This window comes from Gymnoscopelus microlampas (assembly GCF_963454915.1).
Source record: "Gymnoscopelus microlampas genome assembly, chromosome: 3".
Taxonomy (NCBI): domain Eukaryota; kingdom Metazoa; phylum Chordata; class Actinopteri; order Myctophiformes; family Myctophidae; genus Gymnoscopelus; species Gymnoscopelus microlampas.
The window spans coordinates 53,467,194-53,486,604 of NC_139940.1; the positions used below are offsets into that span (position 1 = coordinate 53,467,194).

The following is a 19,411-nucleotide window of genomic DNA, read 5'->3' on the forward strand; positions in this document are numbered from 1 at the left end:
AGCAGACACAATTGGAACTGGAACACTATACAAATTAAGCTGATGAATGGGTACTCTCTTCTGATTGGCTGAAATGTTGTCACCTACCTGAAAATGTATGTTCTGTTTATTAAAGAGCTGGAGAGACATGGAGACTCCTTTTACTGAACAAACACTATATCAATGATTACTATCACAATATAGACCTTTAACCTTTTAACAAAACACGTTTTGGTTTTAACCAAAGAATATCACTTACCCTACCTTTTTAAATAATAAAACGTGATGCCAATAAACAAGAACGTCTTGAAAGTACACTACGTTAGTTCCATTGATCCAAGGTGGAGCACAATCGATTGATTGTTCATTCAAATAAACAAGTATGTGGCCCACCCATCAGATGGGAGGGCCGCCAAAACACTTTCATGATTTTCCAAGTGGGCCCTGATCCAGAAAAAAGGTTGGGGGGGGGGACACGGAGTTAACCCATTAAGACCTGGAACTGTGTCATTTTTAGATTTGAGCTAAAAAGCATTATTTTACACTTTGGGCTATTCAAAAATAGCAGATCTACAAGCTCATAGCGCGGCACCGAGTGCCGCGCTATGAGCTTGTAGATCTGCTATTTTTGAAAAATCTTGAAGATGTGTGCAAATCTTTGAATATATATATATATTGTAAAGAACATTTTTAACTCAAATCTTTGCTTCTGGGGGTCCCTGGAACAATATATTTTGATGGGGGTCCGCGGCCAAATACAAATAATTTTGGGGGTCCTTGACATGAAAAAGATTGAGCACCACCGATATAGAAACATACGTTTTTCAGAAAAGTTGAGATTTAGGAGACGTGTAGAATCGGCTTCAGGTCTCAATGGGTTAAGAGACACTAAATCACATTCAGATGAAGGTAGAGGGGAGGCAGGAAGAGGAAGTGCCGTTTGGGATCTTTTTATTGTTCTGGTTCAGTCATCTTTTAACAGAAGTGATGTTTCCCTTCCCGCCGCAGGACAATGAGAAGCGAACGCCGCTGCACGCCGCCGCCTACCTGGGAGACGCCGAGATCATCGAGCTGCTCATTCTGTCAGGTAATGGTTCGTGTTCAGACTTGGAAGCCCCATGGATTAAAGGAGTAGTTCGCCGAAAAAAATGACTTATTTTCTATCAATTAAACACCCCATGAAGCATTGACTTCATGGAGATTTTTTTGTTTTTTTTCCCCGCATTCCTAAGCCAATGATTTGATGACCGGTGGTCTCTCCGGTTTGAGTCTCCTACCGGATACGTTAGCATCTTTCCGCCGGTCATCCAATTATTGGCCTAGGAATGTGATAAAAACGAAAAAAACTCCATGAATTCAATGCTTTCTGGGGTGTTTAATTGATAGAAAATAACTATTTTTTGGGGGTGAACTACTCCTTTAAAGTTCTCAGCCGCCCAAAAATAGGCTAGTATCGACAAGCTTACAACGTGTAAGCTAATAGCTATGTAAGCTAATAGATAGCCATTAGATAGCCAATTGATAGCTAATAGATAGCCTATTTTGGGTTATTAGTTATTTTAAGATTATAGAGTATTTTAAGTGGTCAAAGTAGCAATGGAACACATGTATAATCTTCCAGAAACCCCTAATGATCTCTGATGTTTCATTAAAGCAAACGTTAAAAACTGGATTCTTCAACTGGTTGGCTGTATGGCTACCAAAACATCTGACAACGTGTCAGGAAATAACCTGGCCAATGCTGGGTATGGGTACAGATATATTGTGTGGTGCTATTGGTGTGTGAAACACAGAATTGGTGGGGGCTCCTTTCACACCGTTTCACAAATTGCACATTAGGACTTCACCTAACGGCACATTTTCAGTCGTGAGATTAAATGTTTGCTTCAAATCCATGATTTAGCCCAAATCCAGCCCTGATTTCCTATCCAGATTGGAGCTGGCTTGGCTTCATGCAGTCTGAACAAGGCGAAGGAATGTGGTACGAATCGGATGGGCAAACATCAGTTTCCATGCGTTTTTTATGGCTGTTCAGACTGCACAATAAAATCAATGCAACTGCAATCTGGATAAGCCATAAATCAGAGCTCTAAACAAGACCTAAAGACGTCATTTTGGTGAATGAGTTTCTACTGGGTGTTTGGGCTGACACGTTTATCCAGAGAGACAGTTCAGACTGCAGGCAAATCTGATTTGTTTGTGCCCACACTAGGCCTGACCTCGATTATTCGAATAGTCGACTAATCAGCCGAGGGGAGTCTTGAGTCGATTATTCAACTGAGAGATTGGCCTAATTTGTTAAATTAATTAACTAGTAGTTTGCCAAAAATAGGATATACATCATGATTTATTGGGAGATACCAAGGAAGTATAAGTTAAATCAGACATTAAGCACCCCTACTGCCCAAATGGAATGTTCTTCTATTGCATAACATCTTCGGAGTCGAATCTGACTGATTCGACTGCCAATCTCAGTCGAATCATGCCAAAAAACATTTCTGTTTTTTGTTTTTTTGGTGTTTCATTAGTCGACTATTAGACTAGTAGGCAACATTTGGCCAATCAGATTCGACTATAGAAATCCATAGTCGGGGACAGGCCTAGTCCACACCAATATTTGCAAGTGATCAGATTGGATTTGTGTATTCAGACATCGGCGAAAATAGCAGATCTACAAGCTCAAGTGCGGCGCGTTGTGAGCTTGTAGATCGGCTATTTTCGGGGGCCGACACCATCCTACAGTGTTAAGACTGAGACGCATGTTTAGAAATCACATTTGAATCACACTTCAAACCACCTGGGAATGTGGTTCACATCTGATTAGTAAAAAAAAAAAACAGTTCTGGGTCGGCCAGGAAGTCAGATTTGGGCTGCCAGTCTGAACACAGCCAAACTAGATTCCTTGTAGATGAACTGAATTTTACAGTAGGCATTTGGCTGACTTAAAATTAGCTTTAGAATACGTTTTCTGTTCACTAGTTCCGTTCTCTCTATCCGTGACCATCGGTACAAGGTTCAAAGCCATGCTCTGATAAAGTTCCGGTAAGGTGTAGAAAGAGGAAGTACCAGTCACATTACTCACATACATTGTGTTCAGTACAGTTCCCTTCAGTCTTTGTAAATATGAAGCAGCCTTTCCAAAGTGTTACATGTCTGTGCAAAGTTTACACTGCATTGTGTTGGTGTCAATGGATACACGAATCAGGAAGGGTTTTATTTGTCACATGATCCGCAGAACTGTGGTAACATACTACAACAAGATGATAGTAATAAGAATAAGACCCAAAATCAAGGTAATAATACTGGATGAGATTTAATACTGGTAAAGACGGGTAGAACGGAAGTATGATAAACCTCTTAAACGTGTTTGTGTCATTTTTAGCGGTGCCAACCGCTCTAAGCTTGACTTTGTCCGTATGTCCGTCCGTCCGTCCGTCCGTCCGTCCGTCTGTCCGGATGAGCACGGGATGAGCACGGCAAAGCAGCAACACATACAAACACACACACACACACACACACACACACACACACACACACACACGGACTTGGAGATTGCCTATGCCATCTCTCCTCTCATTGGCCACACGTGCCACTGGTTATCAAAGAGCGGTCCAGGGACCCCCAGCGTATGAGCACGGGATGAGCACGGGATTTTAAACAGCTATAACTCCAGTTTCCAGCATGCCACCAAGTCCAAATTCAGTATGTGGACTTAGACCACCAATAGGGACCAGCATGAATTGCTGAAGCCCCGCCCCCTCTGTCCAGGGACCCCCTGCGTATGTTATGTCCGTCCGCCCGTATGAGCACGGGATTTTAAACAGCTATAACTCCAGTTTCCAGCATGCCACAAAGTCCAAATTTGGTATGTGGACTTAGACCACCAATAGGGACGAGCATGAATTGCTGAAGCCCTGCCCCCTCTGTCTTCCCATTGGCTGGCCTTTAAACAGCCATAACTTAAGTTCGCATCATGCTACGGAGTACAAATTTTGCACATGGACTAAAACCACCAATAGGGACGAACTGTAATTACTTAAGCCCCGCCCCCTCTGTGTGCCCATTGGCTGGGCTTTAAACAGCCACCATTCCAGTTTGCAGCATGCTACCAAGTAAAAATTTGGTAAGTGGACTCAGACCACCAATAGGGACGAACTGAAATGAGTTAAGCCCCGCCCCAAAGGCACCGCTTCCTTCACACAGGGTGTGATTTTAATTCAGATCTTTGCTTCTGGGGGTCTGTGGAACAAAATATTTCGTCAGATGGGGCTCTGCGGCCTAATACATATACATTTGGGGGTCCTTTACATGAAAAAGTTTGAGAATCGCTGATATATATATATAGCAACATACGTTTAAAAAAATAAGAAGGATTTAGAAGACATTTGTAGAATCCCCCAGAAGCAAAGATTTGAGTTAAAAAAAATGCTTTAAAATATATATATATATATTCAAAGATTCGCACACATTTTCACGATTTTTAACAAATAGTAGATCTACAAGTTAGTAGCTATGAGCTTGTATATCTGCTATTTTTGAATAGCCAAAGACATCTAAAATGACACAGTCGTGTCCCCGGTCTTAATGAGTTAAAGACAAAACAATATCTTACTGTATACTGTATATCAGAAAAATATTTTTATGTACATGTGCAACGTTTTGAGCAGATGCTCAGGATCCTTTTGTTTTGTTATTTTTGTCCTCTGGACAGCCGCTCCAGCACTTCCCATTTCGCATCAGACCTAGTTGAGATAATCATGTTCCCATGCATGCATCGCTGTCATGCTTACCATCCTCTGTAAGGGTGGTGTTTGCCTGCATTGCTCCCTTCTTTGAACTGACTCGCCACCTGTGCTGGATTGGCGTGGCTGTTTCCCCCACGTAGCCAGGTTATAGGCACTATTCACAGCAGCCATATTATGAAGACATTCACAGGTGTTACCAATGATACTAATGAAGGCTCTGTTCCATTCTGGTCAAACAGAGTCAGGGTGCTGATATTGTGCATGTTGGCTCACTGGAAACACTCTGTTACACCAGTGGGTTTACAGTTGGGGTTCAGGGACCCTCATGGGCTTCCAAATGGCCCCTTACAGGTGTGTAACTCTGAGAGTGTACAAATGGAACCAAATGGACCCTTACGGGTCCATTTGGTTCCATTTGTACACTCAGAGTTATCGGGTCGTGGAAACCACTGTGCTACACTAAATGGAACAGAGCCTTCATTAGTATCATTGGTAACACCTGTGAATGTCTTCATAATATGGCTGCTGTGAGTAGAGCCTATTTCCTGACACGTTGTCTCATGTGATAGGGTACAAACAGACATGTCCGTTCGCGACGGAACGAACGGCCGGAAGTCCCATCCACTCCCATGTTAACAAAAAACGGATAAAACGGACGCGATCCGGTCCGGAAAAAGCACATCCGTGTTCTGCTTTTCATTGAGTAACAGACAGAAATGGCCGGATCCGGAACAAGAGCTTCCGTTTCGTAGCGACCCGTTTTCCGCCAGCAAACGGACAAGTGTGTTTGTACCCACTGTCGACACTCGCTACCTGAACTTGGAGGCCTGTCTATGGCGTATAATAGCGTCAGTACTATGATGTCCTTATTGTGATGTCAGCACTGTCCAGGCTAGATTTGCGTGAGACCAGGTTGTCACGTCAGGGGCAACTATGATGTAATTACTGTAATGTCAGGCAGCCGCCCCCTATAAGTGAGTTTTGGACACCGACCAAAACATTTGTGTACCCCCTAACCCTTCCATTGTTAATGCAAATCGATACTTTTTTCATATCAGCCAATCACATTACAGCTAGTGTCATCACCACTAACTGTAATGTGATTGGCTGATTTTGCAAATTCAGGACTGTGATTGGCTAGCGAAACACATGACACATGTGCAGCCCTATGAATAGCAGTATGGACTTTAAAAAAAGTAATTTATCCTTTTTTTAAAGTGAGTCATGTTGTGATGACCACACACCGCCCAATTCACACTGGGTGTGATTTTTTTCTTCTTTTTTATTTTATTTTTATTTTTACATTAACCACTTGAACCCTTGCATCCCTATTCTGAGGGAACATAAACCGAAAATAGACGAGATAAATGTCTGAAAATTCACATTTAAGATGAATCCAATATGTAGTGGGGCTCCCTGCTTCATCTCGCTCTCAGCTAAGGGGTCCTTGTCCTGAAAGACGTTGAAGACCCCTGGAATAGATACATTGATTCTAAGCACGATTATATACAGCCTTATTGTGCATTCTATTTATATGAGCCTTCCTGAGACCAACTTGTCCAGTAATTCTACATCCAGAAAACATGCAGCTTTGCACATCCCTAATAGTTATTTATTTCTGCATTTGACTGAGTAGGCATTACAGGAAGGACGTACCTTATGCCTAGTTCACACCACCACCACCCGAATTACTGTACGCTTCTGCTTTTTGACTAAGAGGAGTGGTTCCATGCGTTGTCTATGCAGAAGAGCTCCTCGCTATATACCACAGGAGGCGTAGCTAGCAAAGAGCGAGGTGTGACATTCATTAGCGAGGCAAAGCACCCACCAATCAGAAGCTTGCTGTGGTCTGAACTAGGCATGAACTAGGCGTACACACCAGTGTTGATTTCGTCGACTAAAACCTATTACGAAAAATGTCTGTTGACTACTTTTTTTCACTGATGAAAACGAAATATGATGACTAAAACTATGACTAAATATACTGACAATTTTGTCAAGAAATAAAAACTAGACGTTGGTGAGGGACTAGTAGAGAAGAGCTCCAGTAGAACTAAGACAAGTCATCATGGGTGCATGTGGGTGTCACGGACCAAAAACAGTTGATCTACAAGCTCACAACGCATCGCAGCGCGACGCGTTGTGAGCTTGTAGATCGGCTATTTCCGGCATGCAGCTAAGTGAAAGTCATCACGGCACACCAACAAAAACATTTTAGTCGACTAAATCAACTGTAGATTTAGTTGAATAAAAGTAAAACATTTCAGGTGACTAAAATATGACTAAAACTAAACAGAATTTTATTCCAAACACTGACTAAAACTAAATCACAATTTGCCGTCAAAAATCAACACCGGTACACACGAAGGTGATGGGGAAGGTTCCAGATGTTTTGGACACAATCATTTAGCGGGAAAAATGCTTAGAGGAAAACCACATCACTTTTGGTGCGAACTAGGCGTTAACCACATGAATAAAAATGGAATGACCGTGTTATATATGACAACCATTACGAATGTTCAACAGACAAACGCGTCAACACTTTCGATTTAGTCTTTGAAGCTGTGTGAGTCACTGTTCATGTAGAGTAGGGCTATTTGCGCAGCGCCTAGCGTAGTCAGCTAGCCGTGCCTGCACCCATTTCCACTGTGTTCTTTTCCTCATATACAAAGTCCTAATGTACTACACAGGACGCAGGAGAACAGCGCTCTCATTGTTCCACAGTCATCCCCAAAGCAGCCCCCTCGACAAAAAGCCTTCAGTCACTCCACTGGTAGTGTCGCATAGCCAGGCGATCAGAGATCCCCGCCTGCTGATAATGTCTGGGGGAGATATAAATGTAATGGGTTGGAGAACGGCGGAGAAGACCAGTGCTAACTGCTAACAAGCCGATACCTACTGCTTTGAAAACTAATCTTCATATTGTCTCAATATGAAGGACCGCCCCTTAGCTCATTAAGACCGGGAACGCATCTGTGTGTCATTTTTAAATTTCTTTGGCCATTCAAAAATAGCAGATTTACAAGCTCATAGCGCTATGAACTTGTATATCTGCTGCTTTTGAAAAATAGTGAAAACTTTTGCAAATCTTTGAATATATATATATATTTTCTTTTTGTTAAAGCGAAAAAAGATTTCTCCGATCTGTGCTTCTGGGGGTCCCTGGAATAACATATTTTGAGATGAGGGTCCGTGGCCAAATATATCATTTTGGGGATCCTTGACAGAACCATGCACTGCTATTACAGCAACATACGTTTTTTCAAAAAACTGTTTTCAAAGACATTTGTAGAATCCCCCAGAAGTTACAAATGTTTGCTTTAAAAACGTATTATATTCAATCATTTACACACATTTTAACGTTTTTAAAACTACAAGCTCATAGCGTGGCACTCGGTGCTGCGCTATGAGCTTGTATATCTGCTATTTTTGAATTGCCCAAAGAACTCTTAAAATGACACAGATAAGTTCCCGGTCTTAATGGGTTAACCACTTGAACCCCAGTGTCCATATTCTGGGGGGAACATTTGGGGGAAAATAGCAGATCTCCAAGGTCACTGTGAGCTTGCAGATCTGCTATTATTGGAGCAAAGATTTGGTGTTAGAGATGTCCGATAATAACGTTTTTTGTTTATTAGTTCAACTGCTGTAGGCTTCAGCATTTCTGAGCCTGCATGAACGCAGCAGGAAACACATGTATGAATGCATCCAGTGGGACATCACAATAAAAGTAGGCATAATGTGTTAATTCCACAATGAGGAGGTATGTGAGGAGATTTGTGATGTTGTTACCTGACATTAGTTTTGGTGAAAAAAAGCCTGCATGTATCTATTTATCGGAATCGGAAATTAAGAGTAGGACAATATTAGAAAATCAACACCAAATTCCTATTTGGTGATTAGGCGATCTCTGATCATCTAGCTACGCGAGGACTACTCCACTTCTAGAAAGTATTATCGTGTCTCAAGGGAACTGACAGAATTTCAACTCTGTGTGTGTGTGTGTGTGTTTCTCTCTTCCTCCAGGAGCCAGGGTAAACGCCAAAGATAGCAAGTGGCTGACTCCCCTCCACAGAGCTGTGGCGTCCTGCAGTGAGGTACATGTGGGATACAGCATGTTCTCTCTCCTTCTGTCACGTTCCTGTCTCCTGTCTCTGTGATTGGTTCTGCCTCGCTGTCTGTGTCCCCCACATGTTTGTGGTAAAAAAAATGACAAATAAAGTTTGAGAACCAGTGCGGTTCTCAAACTTTTTCATGTCAAGCACCCTCAAATTGATATGTATTGTCCATCTGTTGCCAGTTTGTACTCCGGAGCACAGGGTTGTCGCCTTTCTGGCAAGAGCTGATCTTCAAGCTAACAACGCATAGCGCGGCACTATGAGCTTGTAGATCTGGTATTTTTGAAAAATCTTGAAACATTTTTTTTTTTTTTTTTTTTAAACTGTTAGGATTTAGAAAACATTTTTAAGGATCGCCTCAGGTCTTAAAGGGTTAACAAAAGTCTGTCAGTCCATCCTTGTCCATCTTTTTCCTCATAGGGTTGGTCAGTCGCTCTGAACTTGCACATGTGTGTTGACCCATTTGCATATGCGGCGAGGGAGAAAGTAGATTGTTAACTTTTTCCCAAATTTCCACAGTTTTACTAGCATTTTCGCCACGTCTGTAGATAGATCTATAGTCGTGGTCCCTGCAGGCTATGGGATCAATAGCCTGTGACCACACACACTTCTAGGATCAAAGGGCAGCGCAAATCCCATTTCTTTGACCACCGGTGCTGGCCCCGAAGTGAACTGAGATCAAAGAAGTTGAGCTGCACACTGACTGTAGTTGCACTCGTTGTCAGTAATTGTATTTTATTTAATTTCACCCCATTCGGATGCTATCAATGCATCGAATGGGAACATTATCACGTTTTATCAGACCATTGAATGGGCCAAGTAGGCGACATACTGACCTACCCACGATTTATCAGACCATTCATTGGGTGTTATCCGGACATACTGACCTACCCACGATTTATCAGACCATTCATTGGGTGTTATCAGGACATACTGACCTACCGACGGAGATGACTTGTATAAGTTAGGTTTCGGTTTTGGACCATGACAGAGGCGCGCAGTCTCAAGCGAACTGGAGCCACGCGATGCACCACCAAGCGAGCGAGTTGCTGTGCCGTTCGCTTGAGCCGACTCAGCGCCGTCCGAGTTATTTACAGATAGGCACAGAATGGTAAATCATGTTGTGGGGACAGCTCGGCCTCCCGATAGGTCAGTAGCTCCTGATTACGCCCAATGAATGGTCTGATAAATCGCGGGTAGGTCAGTATGTCGCCTATTCGCCCATTCAGTGGTCTGATAAAACGTGATAATGTCCCATTCAATGAGTTGATAGCATTCGAAGCCGGTGTTTATTTTGTGGTGAAGAGCATGGGCTCGAAACATCACGCAAAAAAATATGTATTATTTAATTGACAAAGGCAGCAACTACAGTGTGCGTCTCAACGTCTTTGACCACCCAGTTCTAACCACTTTCAATCTGGCATTGTGATTTTGGGCAGTCGAAAAGTTTCAAAAATAATGTTACACCATCATTTAACCCTTTTTAGACCGGGAACGCATCCGTCAAATGTTTTGATTTCTTCTTGTTTTTTAAATCGTGAAAATGTTTGCAAAACTTTGAATATATGTATATATATTTTTAGAGCTTCTGGGGAAAAAACGTATGTTGCTATAATCAGTTGTTCTCAAACTTTTGGGCCCCCAAAAGTATTTGAGCGTGGACCTCCATCTCAAATTATGTTGTTCCAGGGACCCCCAGAAGTAAAGATTTGAGTAAAAAAAAACGCTTTAAAAAAAAAAGTATATTCAAACATGTGCACAAATGTTAACCATGTTTCAAACAAATAGCAGATCTACAAGCTTGTAGATTCTTGAAAACGCGTCCATGGCAGTAAAAGAGTTAATGGGGTTAACAAAGGATCAAACGGGGCTTTGGCGTGAGTGTGCTGAACCGTCCCCGTCCCCCCCCGTCTGTCCCCCTCCTCCTCCTCGCAGGAAGCCGTCCAGGTGCTGTTGAAGCACTCTGCGGACGTGAACGCCCGCGACAAGAACTGGCAGACGCCGCTCCACATCGCCGCCGCCAACAAGGCGGTCCGCTGCGCCGAGGCCCTGGTCCCCCTGCTCAGCAACGTGAACGTGTCGGACCGCGCCGGGCGCACCGCCCTGCACCACGCCGCGTTCAGCGGTCACCTGGAGGTTAGCGCCCCACACACACACACACACACACACACACACACACACACACACACACACACACACACACACACAACTGGGACATTTTAGGAATATGTACCCCAAGAACCAGGATGGTCTTCAAGGTACCGTGGTTCAAGATTCTACCTGCCACATTCACATGCAATACAGCTACTCCCCGTCTCTCTCTCTCTCTCTCCTGTTTCCTGTCTCTCTCTACTGTGTACTATCAATAAAGGAAGAAAAGCCCCACAAATATCTCAAAAAATAAATAAATTCCCCAAACAGAAATCTAAACAAACTGGAAACCAGCTAGACTGCTGGAGGGAATGTGGAGATACTATGGTTGACCATGCACATGGATTTTGGTCTTGTCCTGCAATTCAACCTTTCTGGGAGGAGGTAGCGACACTTATCTCAGAGATTCTAGGTTTCAGTGTTGATACTACATTTGAATCTTTGTATCTTGGACAAACCCCGGATGGACTGAATCAGAATGACTCTTACTTGTTTAAGATTCTACTTGCAGCAAGCAAAAAAGCTATTACAAAGAACTGGTTGCAGAAAAACTGCCCTACTATGGGACTATTTATCAGTACTGTGAGACAATTGCATCTCTTAGAGCAGATGACCTACTCTTTGAGGCTCCAAAAGGAGCTGGGTTAAAAAAAAATGGGGGAAGTGGCTGGACTATTTAGATAGCGAGCCAGATCCTTGATGATGGTTGTATCCTCCCTGTGGTATATTGTACTTTGTATTTGATCTTAAATACTGTCAACATGTTTCAGTCTTATTATTATTACTAGTACCAAATGTCCCATGACCTCTATTATTTATTTATTTATTTGTTCCTGTTCTGTTTGTTTTATTTTTACTGATGTTTTTTCTGTTGTTTTTTTGTACTATTTGGTTTTATGTATTGTCTGATAAACTTCTGAAAATAAAGAGTTTTAAAAAATAAATTAATTCATTAATTAATAAAACTCAACACTCCCTGCTGACAGATGCCGCCCCCAGCCTGTAGGAGTGCGTGCAATGACCAATTATCACTCCCCCTAAACACGGGCCCAATAGTGTTCGCATAGACGCCCGACAAAGCCGGATGCGCCACGGTGGATTCGAACCCACAACCTCCGTGGTGATGGGCACGGACTTTTCTAACTGCGCCACCCGAGCGCATTATTTCACTTTCAAACATGTTTGAAAGTGAAATATACCTTTTTTTGTAAAGAGCGGTATAGATTTGGAGAGCCACGTTAAGTCATAGGTAGGACATGAAACTTATGGACCTTTTTGCGGGTCCATTTGGTGTACACTCTTGGTGTTTCTCACTCCCTGTCTGCTCCTGGTCCATCAGATGGTGAGGCTGCTGCTCTCCAGGGGAGCCAACATCAACGCCTTCGACAAGAAGGACCGCCGAGCCATCCACTGGGCAGCTTACATGGGTACGTTCACTCCGCAGGCTTTGAATCCAGTGGTGGAAAGTAACGAAGTACTGTGCTTAAGTACAATTTTGAGGTATTTGTACTTTACTTGGGTATTTCCAATTTCCAATACTTTTACTTACTACTCCACTTCATCTCAGAGGCAAATATTGTACTTTTACTCCACTACAATTAATTGAAAACTTGAGTTACTTTGCTGATATACAATGATTACATTATAAAACATACATTAACCACTTTAGGCCTATTTTATACCGAGGCTATTTGAAAATACAAGCTCACAACGTGTCGCATCGCGACGCGTTGTGAGCTTGTAGATCTGCTATTTTCAAACATTTCAGTACTTTTGCTTGTAACACTAGTGTAACACAGTACTTCCTACATTGCAGTATTGATACTTTTACTTAGTAAAACATTTGAATACTTTTTCCACCACTGTTTGAATCTCTCACATGGGTAAGTTCACTCCACATGCTTCGAATAACGTCACCCCGAATCCCTGTTTTTGTGCGAGGCCATGACATCTAATTGAAGCCCAATTGATTTAGCAACAGAGGAAAGCTTGTTTCAGTGAGTGAAGATTAACTACGTCAAAATATGCAAAAACTGCAGTGAGTCCCATCTATTTGTACAAATTAAATTAGCTTAATAATATTGTTTTGTGTTTTATGTGTGGTGTTGACCTCGGTTGAACACAGACCTTCGGAACATATAGTGTTGTTCCAACACTGATTTCTTATATCGTTGCTGTCGGGCAGGAAGCAGCTAATTCAATTTTTCCGCTTTTGCATTTTTCCCCATAAATCAGTGCTATTGAATAGCAGATCTACAAGCTAGATCCAAAACTTATGTTGCTATAATCAGTGGTTCTCAAACTTCTTCATGTCAAGGACCCCCAAAATGATATGTATTTGACCGCGGACCCCCACCTGAAAATGTGTTGTGCCAGGGACCCCCAGAAGCAAAGATTTGAGTTAAAAATGTTCACCTTTGGGGAAAAAAAAGATTGAAAGATTTGCACACATTTTTGAGATTTTTCTAAAAATAGCAGATCTACAAGCTCATAGCGCGGCACTCGGTGCCGCGCTATGAGCTTGTAGATCTGCTATTTTTGAATAGCCAAAGAAATCAAACAAATTACACAGATGCCTTCCCGGTCTTAATGGGTTGATACAATGTTAAGTAGTACATGTGCAGTGGTTGGAGGTGGTCTCCCTACTCTTCCATTGAGACATGTACATCCCGGTGTCTGGTAGGACACCTGCTGGTTGACAAATAGTACTGCCTGAAGCCCATGAGCCCAGTATCTAGTAACTGCCTCTTGGAAGGATCGGTCGGAATGTGTTCAAATCCTCGGTTAGGACATTTGACACTTGGGGATTGCAGCTTTGTCTCCGTAGAGTGCACACATTTACGGGTCCATTTGGTTCCATTTGTGCACACTCTACGGAGATAATACTGATGATCTAGGGCAGGGGTGATGCAACTTTGATGATGGAGAGGGCCACTATATTTCCACACTTTTTTTCTCGTAAATTAATGCCGCACTTCGCCATTTCTCACAAAAGTAGCAAAAGTAGCCGATCTACAAGCTCAAAACGCGTCGCAGTGCGACGCGTTTTGAGCTTGTAGATCTGCTATTTTTGCTACTTTTGAATTGGTATGGTGATTTTTTTTTTTGTTATTTTTCTATTGGAATCCTGAAAAGTAACATTTTTATTTCATTTCAAATGCATTTAGTTATACTTATGTTAACTTTATGAACTTAAATACAAATACATTGGACATAAAAAAGACAATATGATTTTAGTACCAGTCATTAAGCTACTAATATAGACTGAAGCAATTAAAGCGGGTCATTTCAAAGAGAGAGAGAGAGAGAGAGAAGCACTGCAGGGATCATTCAGTGGCTCTGAGAGAGGTGCTCTTTGGTGACACAGGTAGGATCATATAAGCAAAAAGGATTTCCAAAGAAGTACTGCTTGCCAAAAAGGTGTGCAATGCAGACTTTACTCATTGAGTGCCAGAATTGCCAGAATTATTTCAGAATGATGTTGTCCCAGAGTAGTAAAGAAAAAAAAAAGTGCTTAGGAAGCGAGATACAGCCCTTTTCATTTCTAAGTTAAACAAGGAGTGGATGGAGCTGCACATCTTCAGATGATGATATCTTGGGTTCTGAACATGGTTTGAATTTTTTTTTTTTTTAACAATTTTTTCAAAAACACGTCAAACGCGTCATTGGCACGTTGAGCCATAGCGGTAAAAACACGTGAAACACGTTAATGGCACTCAATGAGTTAAAAAGAAAAGAATTCCAAGGCACTCCGTCTCACGTGAAAAAATGTATCCATTTATTTAGAGCAAGGCAAATGAGTATGACCAACGCGTTTCGACCTAGAAGGTCTTCATCAGAGTCTATCAAAAAAAAGCGGGTCATGTTTGCATGTTTGGAATTATAACAGCTGAAATCAATAATGTATCAGTATTCTGATATTAACCTGCGGGCCGCATCAAGTGAAGGTGGGGGCCGCCAGTTTGCCCATATATGACCTAGGTAGATGTTTGGTCTCCCATGTAGGAGAATCCCAGGGTAGGACTTTGGGATCCTTGCAGCTTTTTAAAGCTCAATTATCGTGTGTCTGTGTGTAGGACACATTGAAGTGGTGTTTATGTGGTTGTGTGTATTTTGTGTGCTAGGACACATTGAAGTGGTGTTTATGTGGTTGTGTGTGTTTTGTGTGTTAGGACACATTGAAGTGGCGTTTATGTGGTTGTGTGTATTTTGTGTGTTAGGACACATTGAAGTGGTGAAGCTCCTAGCGTCACACGGAGCGGAGGTGGCCTGCAAGGACAAGAAGTCCTACACTCCTCTGCACGCTGCTGCCTCTAGTGGGATGATCAGCGTGGTCAAATACCTCCTGGACCTGGGGGTGGATGTAAGTCAGACACACACACACACACACACACACACACACATACACTCACTCACTCACTCACTCACTCACTCACTCACTCACTCACTCACTCACAAGTGTTGGAAACTGTCAGCTGTTGAATGGGCGGTGGGTGCACTGTCGCGTCGGGTCGCAAGTTGTAGGGAAACGTCGAGAGCTTCCACCGTCGGATATTGCAGCGGGCTTGTTGTTGAAAAAGACATCAAGCCATAGGCTAGTTTTTAGCACCATGGTAGCCGTCTGTCGGTGACGGCTCTCTGGTCCATTCAGCAACTCGACTAAAACTATGACGAGAAATGTTCGTCGATTCCCTTTTTTCACAGACGAAAACTAAATACCGGTCAAAACGAAATAAAAACTAAGCTACGATGACTACAACTAAGACTAAATGTAAAACTAGACTAAAATGTTAGTTAGAGACTGGTGGAGAAGAGATACAGTAGAACTAAAAGACGAGCCATTTTATGTCCGGTTGCGCTCGGGTGTTATGCTCTGAAAATAGCCGATTGTTGTGAGCTTGTAGATCGGCTATTTTCAGCATGCAACCGAGTTTAAAATCAGCCATTACGACGCCATCAAGGCACCGCCAAGATACATTTTAGTCGACTAAATCAACTGTAGATTTAGTCGACTGTAATCTTATGATATTTATTCGACTAAAACTAGACAAAAACTAAAACATTTCAGAAGACTAAAATATGACAGAAACTAAATCAAAATGTGCAAAATCAGCACTGCTGCTGGGTCCATGCAGAGCAGTAATGGTCCCCACAGGCGTCAACACAAAGCCTCCTTGTGTGTGCGGTGCTTGATCTCTCTCACGGAAGCTCCTTCCATCAACACTGACCCGTTCACAGATTGTCTGTAATTAAAAAAAAAAATCCAGTCTCAGGATCCACACGGGAACAATGTGGCTCCAATGTGGATCTGGGACTTCATGTGACCAGCTATGATGCATGACTCCAAATTTGGCTACATTTCAGCCCGATCTGAGCCCTATTGACTGCCATTATGAAATTTAAATTTTGTATGTTTCCAAAGATATGTGGAAAATAGTATTTCTGTGGCCTACTGGCATTGTGCACAATACTTTTGAGACAGACAGACAGACTCACTCACTCACTCTTCTGCAGAGCCACACCTTCAAAAGTTACAAACTGTCATTTTAACCCATTAAGACCTGAGGCCGATTCTTATTAATGTCTTCTAAATCCCAGCAGTTTTCTGAAAAATGTATGTTTCTATATCAGTGGTTCTCAAACCTTTTCATGTCAAGGACCCCCAAAATGAAATGTATTTGGCCGCCGACCCCCATCTCAAAATATGTTGTTCCAGGGACCCGCAGAAGCCAAGATTTGGGTTAAAAATATTCTAGAGGTGGGCATAGATTATTTTTTTTAATCTAGATTAATCTATCTGCAATCCTGGAGTTAATCTAGATTAAAATGGCTCATTTGAAGTCTGCCGAAGGCATTCAAAATATGTGTGTTCTACCCAAATAATGACCAGAAGTAAGGCCTTGCTTTTTCTTTCCTGCTTACGTTTCTCAGGCCAGGTTGCCCATTACACCATGAGTCCATCAAATATTGCGATATCGATACGATATACGATATTACTGTTAAAATGTCATATTCTATATTTTAAGTGTTGCAACGTCAAATTATTTAAAAAAAACTGTCAATATCACTATTTAAGTGCTATTAGGTTCCCACACTTGTTATTTGATATTCTAAGTGTAGCAACATTGAAAACTAAGCATTCTTCAAAAAACTTCTATAACAAGTCAGTATCACTCCTAACTTTAAGTATCCTATTTCTTTGGTTCACTCTTTTTATTTGATATTCTAAGTGTAGCAACAATGAAAACTGAGCATTCTTCTTCTTTAAAAAAAAAAGCAAGTCAGTGCACTCTTATTTTGAATTTCTCTGACCTAAAGTAAAACGGGACATACGCTCTTATTTTGAAGGCCAACCGTCCGGAATCAAGTGTTACTCTCGTTTGACTTGATGGACATTTGATTCTAAGTGAAAGACAAGTCGCGGAAAATCACTGAGTTCAATAAAACGAACGTCAATCCGACGAATGGACATAAACAGTCAAGCTTTTCATACAGAAGGCTTTAGGCAGCTTGTTACATTAAGGACATTCATTTTCAATGAGAGGCGAGCGAGTGCAGCTCCTCTAACTCTAAGCAGCAGGTAGGAGGAGCAGTCTGACACACGCATGTATGCTCGTCACACAAACACATCGCTCGCGCGCACACACACACACACACACACACACACACACACACACACACACACACACACACACACACACACACACACACACACACACACACACACACACACACACACACACACACACACACACACACACACACACACACACACACACCCCCACACACACCCACACACACTTTCAACAAGTTGAAATCAACGCTACATGCAGAGTCCCCCCCGCCCGCTCGGGCGCGGACACACACACACACACACACACACACACACACACAGACACAGACACACACACACACACACACACACACACACACACAGAGTAAAGCTAATGTACTTGGCTCCCAGACCCAACTTTGAGAATAGATTAACGGCGGTAATTTTTTTATCGCGCGATAAGAGTCCGCCGTTAACTTAGCCCGGTAACGGCGTTAACGGCCCGGCCTTAAAATATTCGCTTTAAAAGAATATAAATATATTAATTTGCACACATTTTCTCGATTTTTCAAAAACAGCAGATCTACAAGCTCGTGCCGCGCTATGAGCTTGTATATCTGCTATTTTTGAATAGCCAAACTGTAAAATAATGCCTTTTTAGCTCAAATTAAAAAGTGACACAGATGCGTCCCAGGTCTTAATGGGTTAAATTGTGTACATTTCCAGTCTTGAAAAACCCGTAAATATGATTAAAGTTATAAAGGGAAAATACAATCTATTAAATGTAAGTTTGAAGAAACATGCAGCCACCCCGTTCTACTGTTGTTTTGTTCTCTTATATTCTTCCGAAATTATGTACCCGTTTCAAGTTCCTTTCTTAAATTAAATTACATTACATTTTGTATACAATATATATTTAGATGGATAGTAGATATCGTCTCTGTTGGGTGGAAACCTCATCTGTCCAAAACTGTTACTTTTCAGGACTTAAATTCAAAAATAGCAAAAATAGCACATGTACAAGCTCAAAGCTCACTTCGGGCCGCGTTTCGAGCTTGTAGATCTGCTACTTTTGATACTTTTGTGTGACGCGGTGTGATCTATGATGTCCCAGTGCAGAGATTTTTAAGTAAAAAAATCACACCCTGTGTGAAGGAAGCGGTGCCTTTGGGGCGGGCCTTAACTCATTTCAGTTCGTCCCTATTGGTGGTCAGAGTCCACTTACCAAATTTGTACTTGGTAGCATGCTGCAAACTGGAATGATGGCTGTTTAAAGCCCAGCCAATGGGCAGACAGAGGGGGCGGGGCTTAAGTAATGACAGTTAGTCCCTATTGCTGGCTTTAGTCCATGTACAAAATGTGTACTCCGTAGCATGCTGCGAACTTGAGTTATGGCTGTTTGAAGGCCAGCCAATGGGAAGACAGAGGGGGCGGGGCTTCAGAAATTCATGCTGGTCCCTATTGGTGGTCTAAGTCCACATACCAAATGTGGACTTGGTGGCATGCTGCAAACTGGAGTTATAGCTGTTTAAAATCCCGTGCTCATCCCGTGCTCATACGGGCGCTGGGGGTCCCTGGACCCCTCTTTGATAACTTCAGCAATTCATGCTCGTGCCTATTGGTGGTGTAAGTCCACATACCGAATGTGGACTTGGTGGCATGCTGCAAACTGGAGTTATAGCTGTTTAAAATCCTGTGCTCATCCGGACGGACGGACGGACGGACGGACGGACAACCAGTGGCACGTGTGGCCAATGAGAGGAGAGATGGCATAGGCAATCTCCAAGTCCGTGTGTGTGTGTGTGTGTGTGTGTGTGTGTGTGCGTGTGTTTGTATGTGTTGCTTCTTTGCGGTGCTCATCCCGT

The 19,411-nt window shown here is 42.4% G+C and overlaps 1 protein-coding gene across 1 annotated transcript in view; it reads left to right on the forward strand.

The window, feature by feature from the left end:
- The window catches only part of ankrd28b (ankyrin repeat domain 28b), a 71,705-nt gene that overhangs the window by 22,494 nt on the left and 29,800 nt on the right, over positions 1–19,411 (forward strand). Inside the window, exons 3-7 of the mRNA XM_084053171.1 lie at positions 988–1,066; positions 8,751–8,821; positions 10,778–10,978; positions 12,333–12,420; positions 15,214–15,356. Coding sequence (XP_083909297.1) covers positions 988–1,066; positions 8,751–8,821; positions 10,778–10,978; positions 12,333–12,420; positions 15,214–15,356 — 582 coding nt within the window. The remainder of the gene's footprint in view (positions 1–987; positions 1,067–8,750; positions 8,822–10,777; positions 10,979–12,332; positions 12,421–15,213; positions 15,357–19,411) is intronic.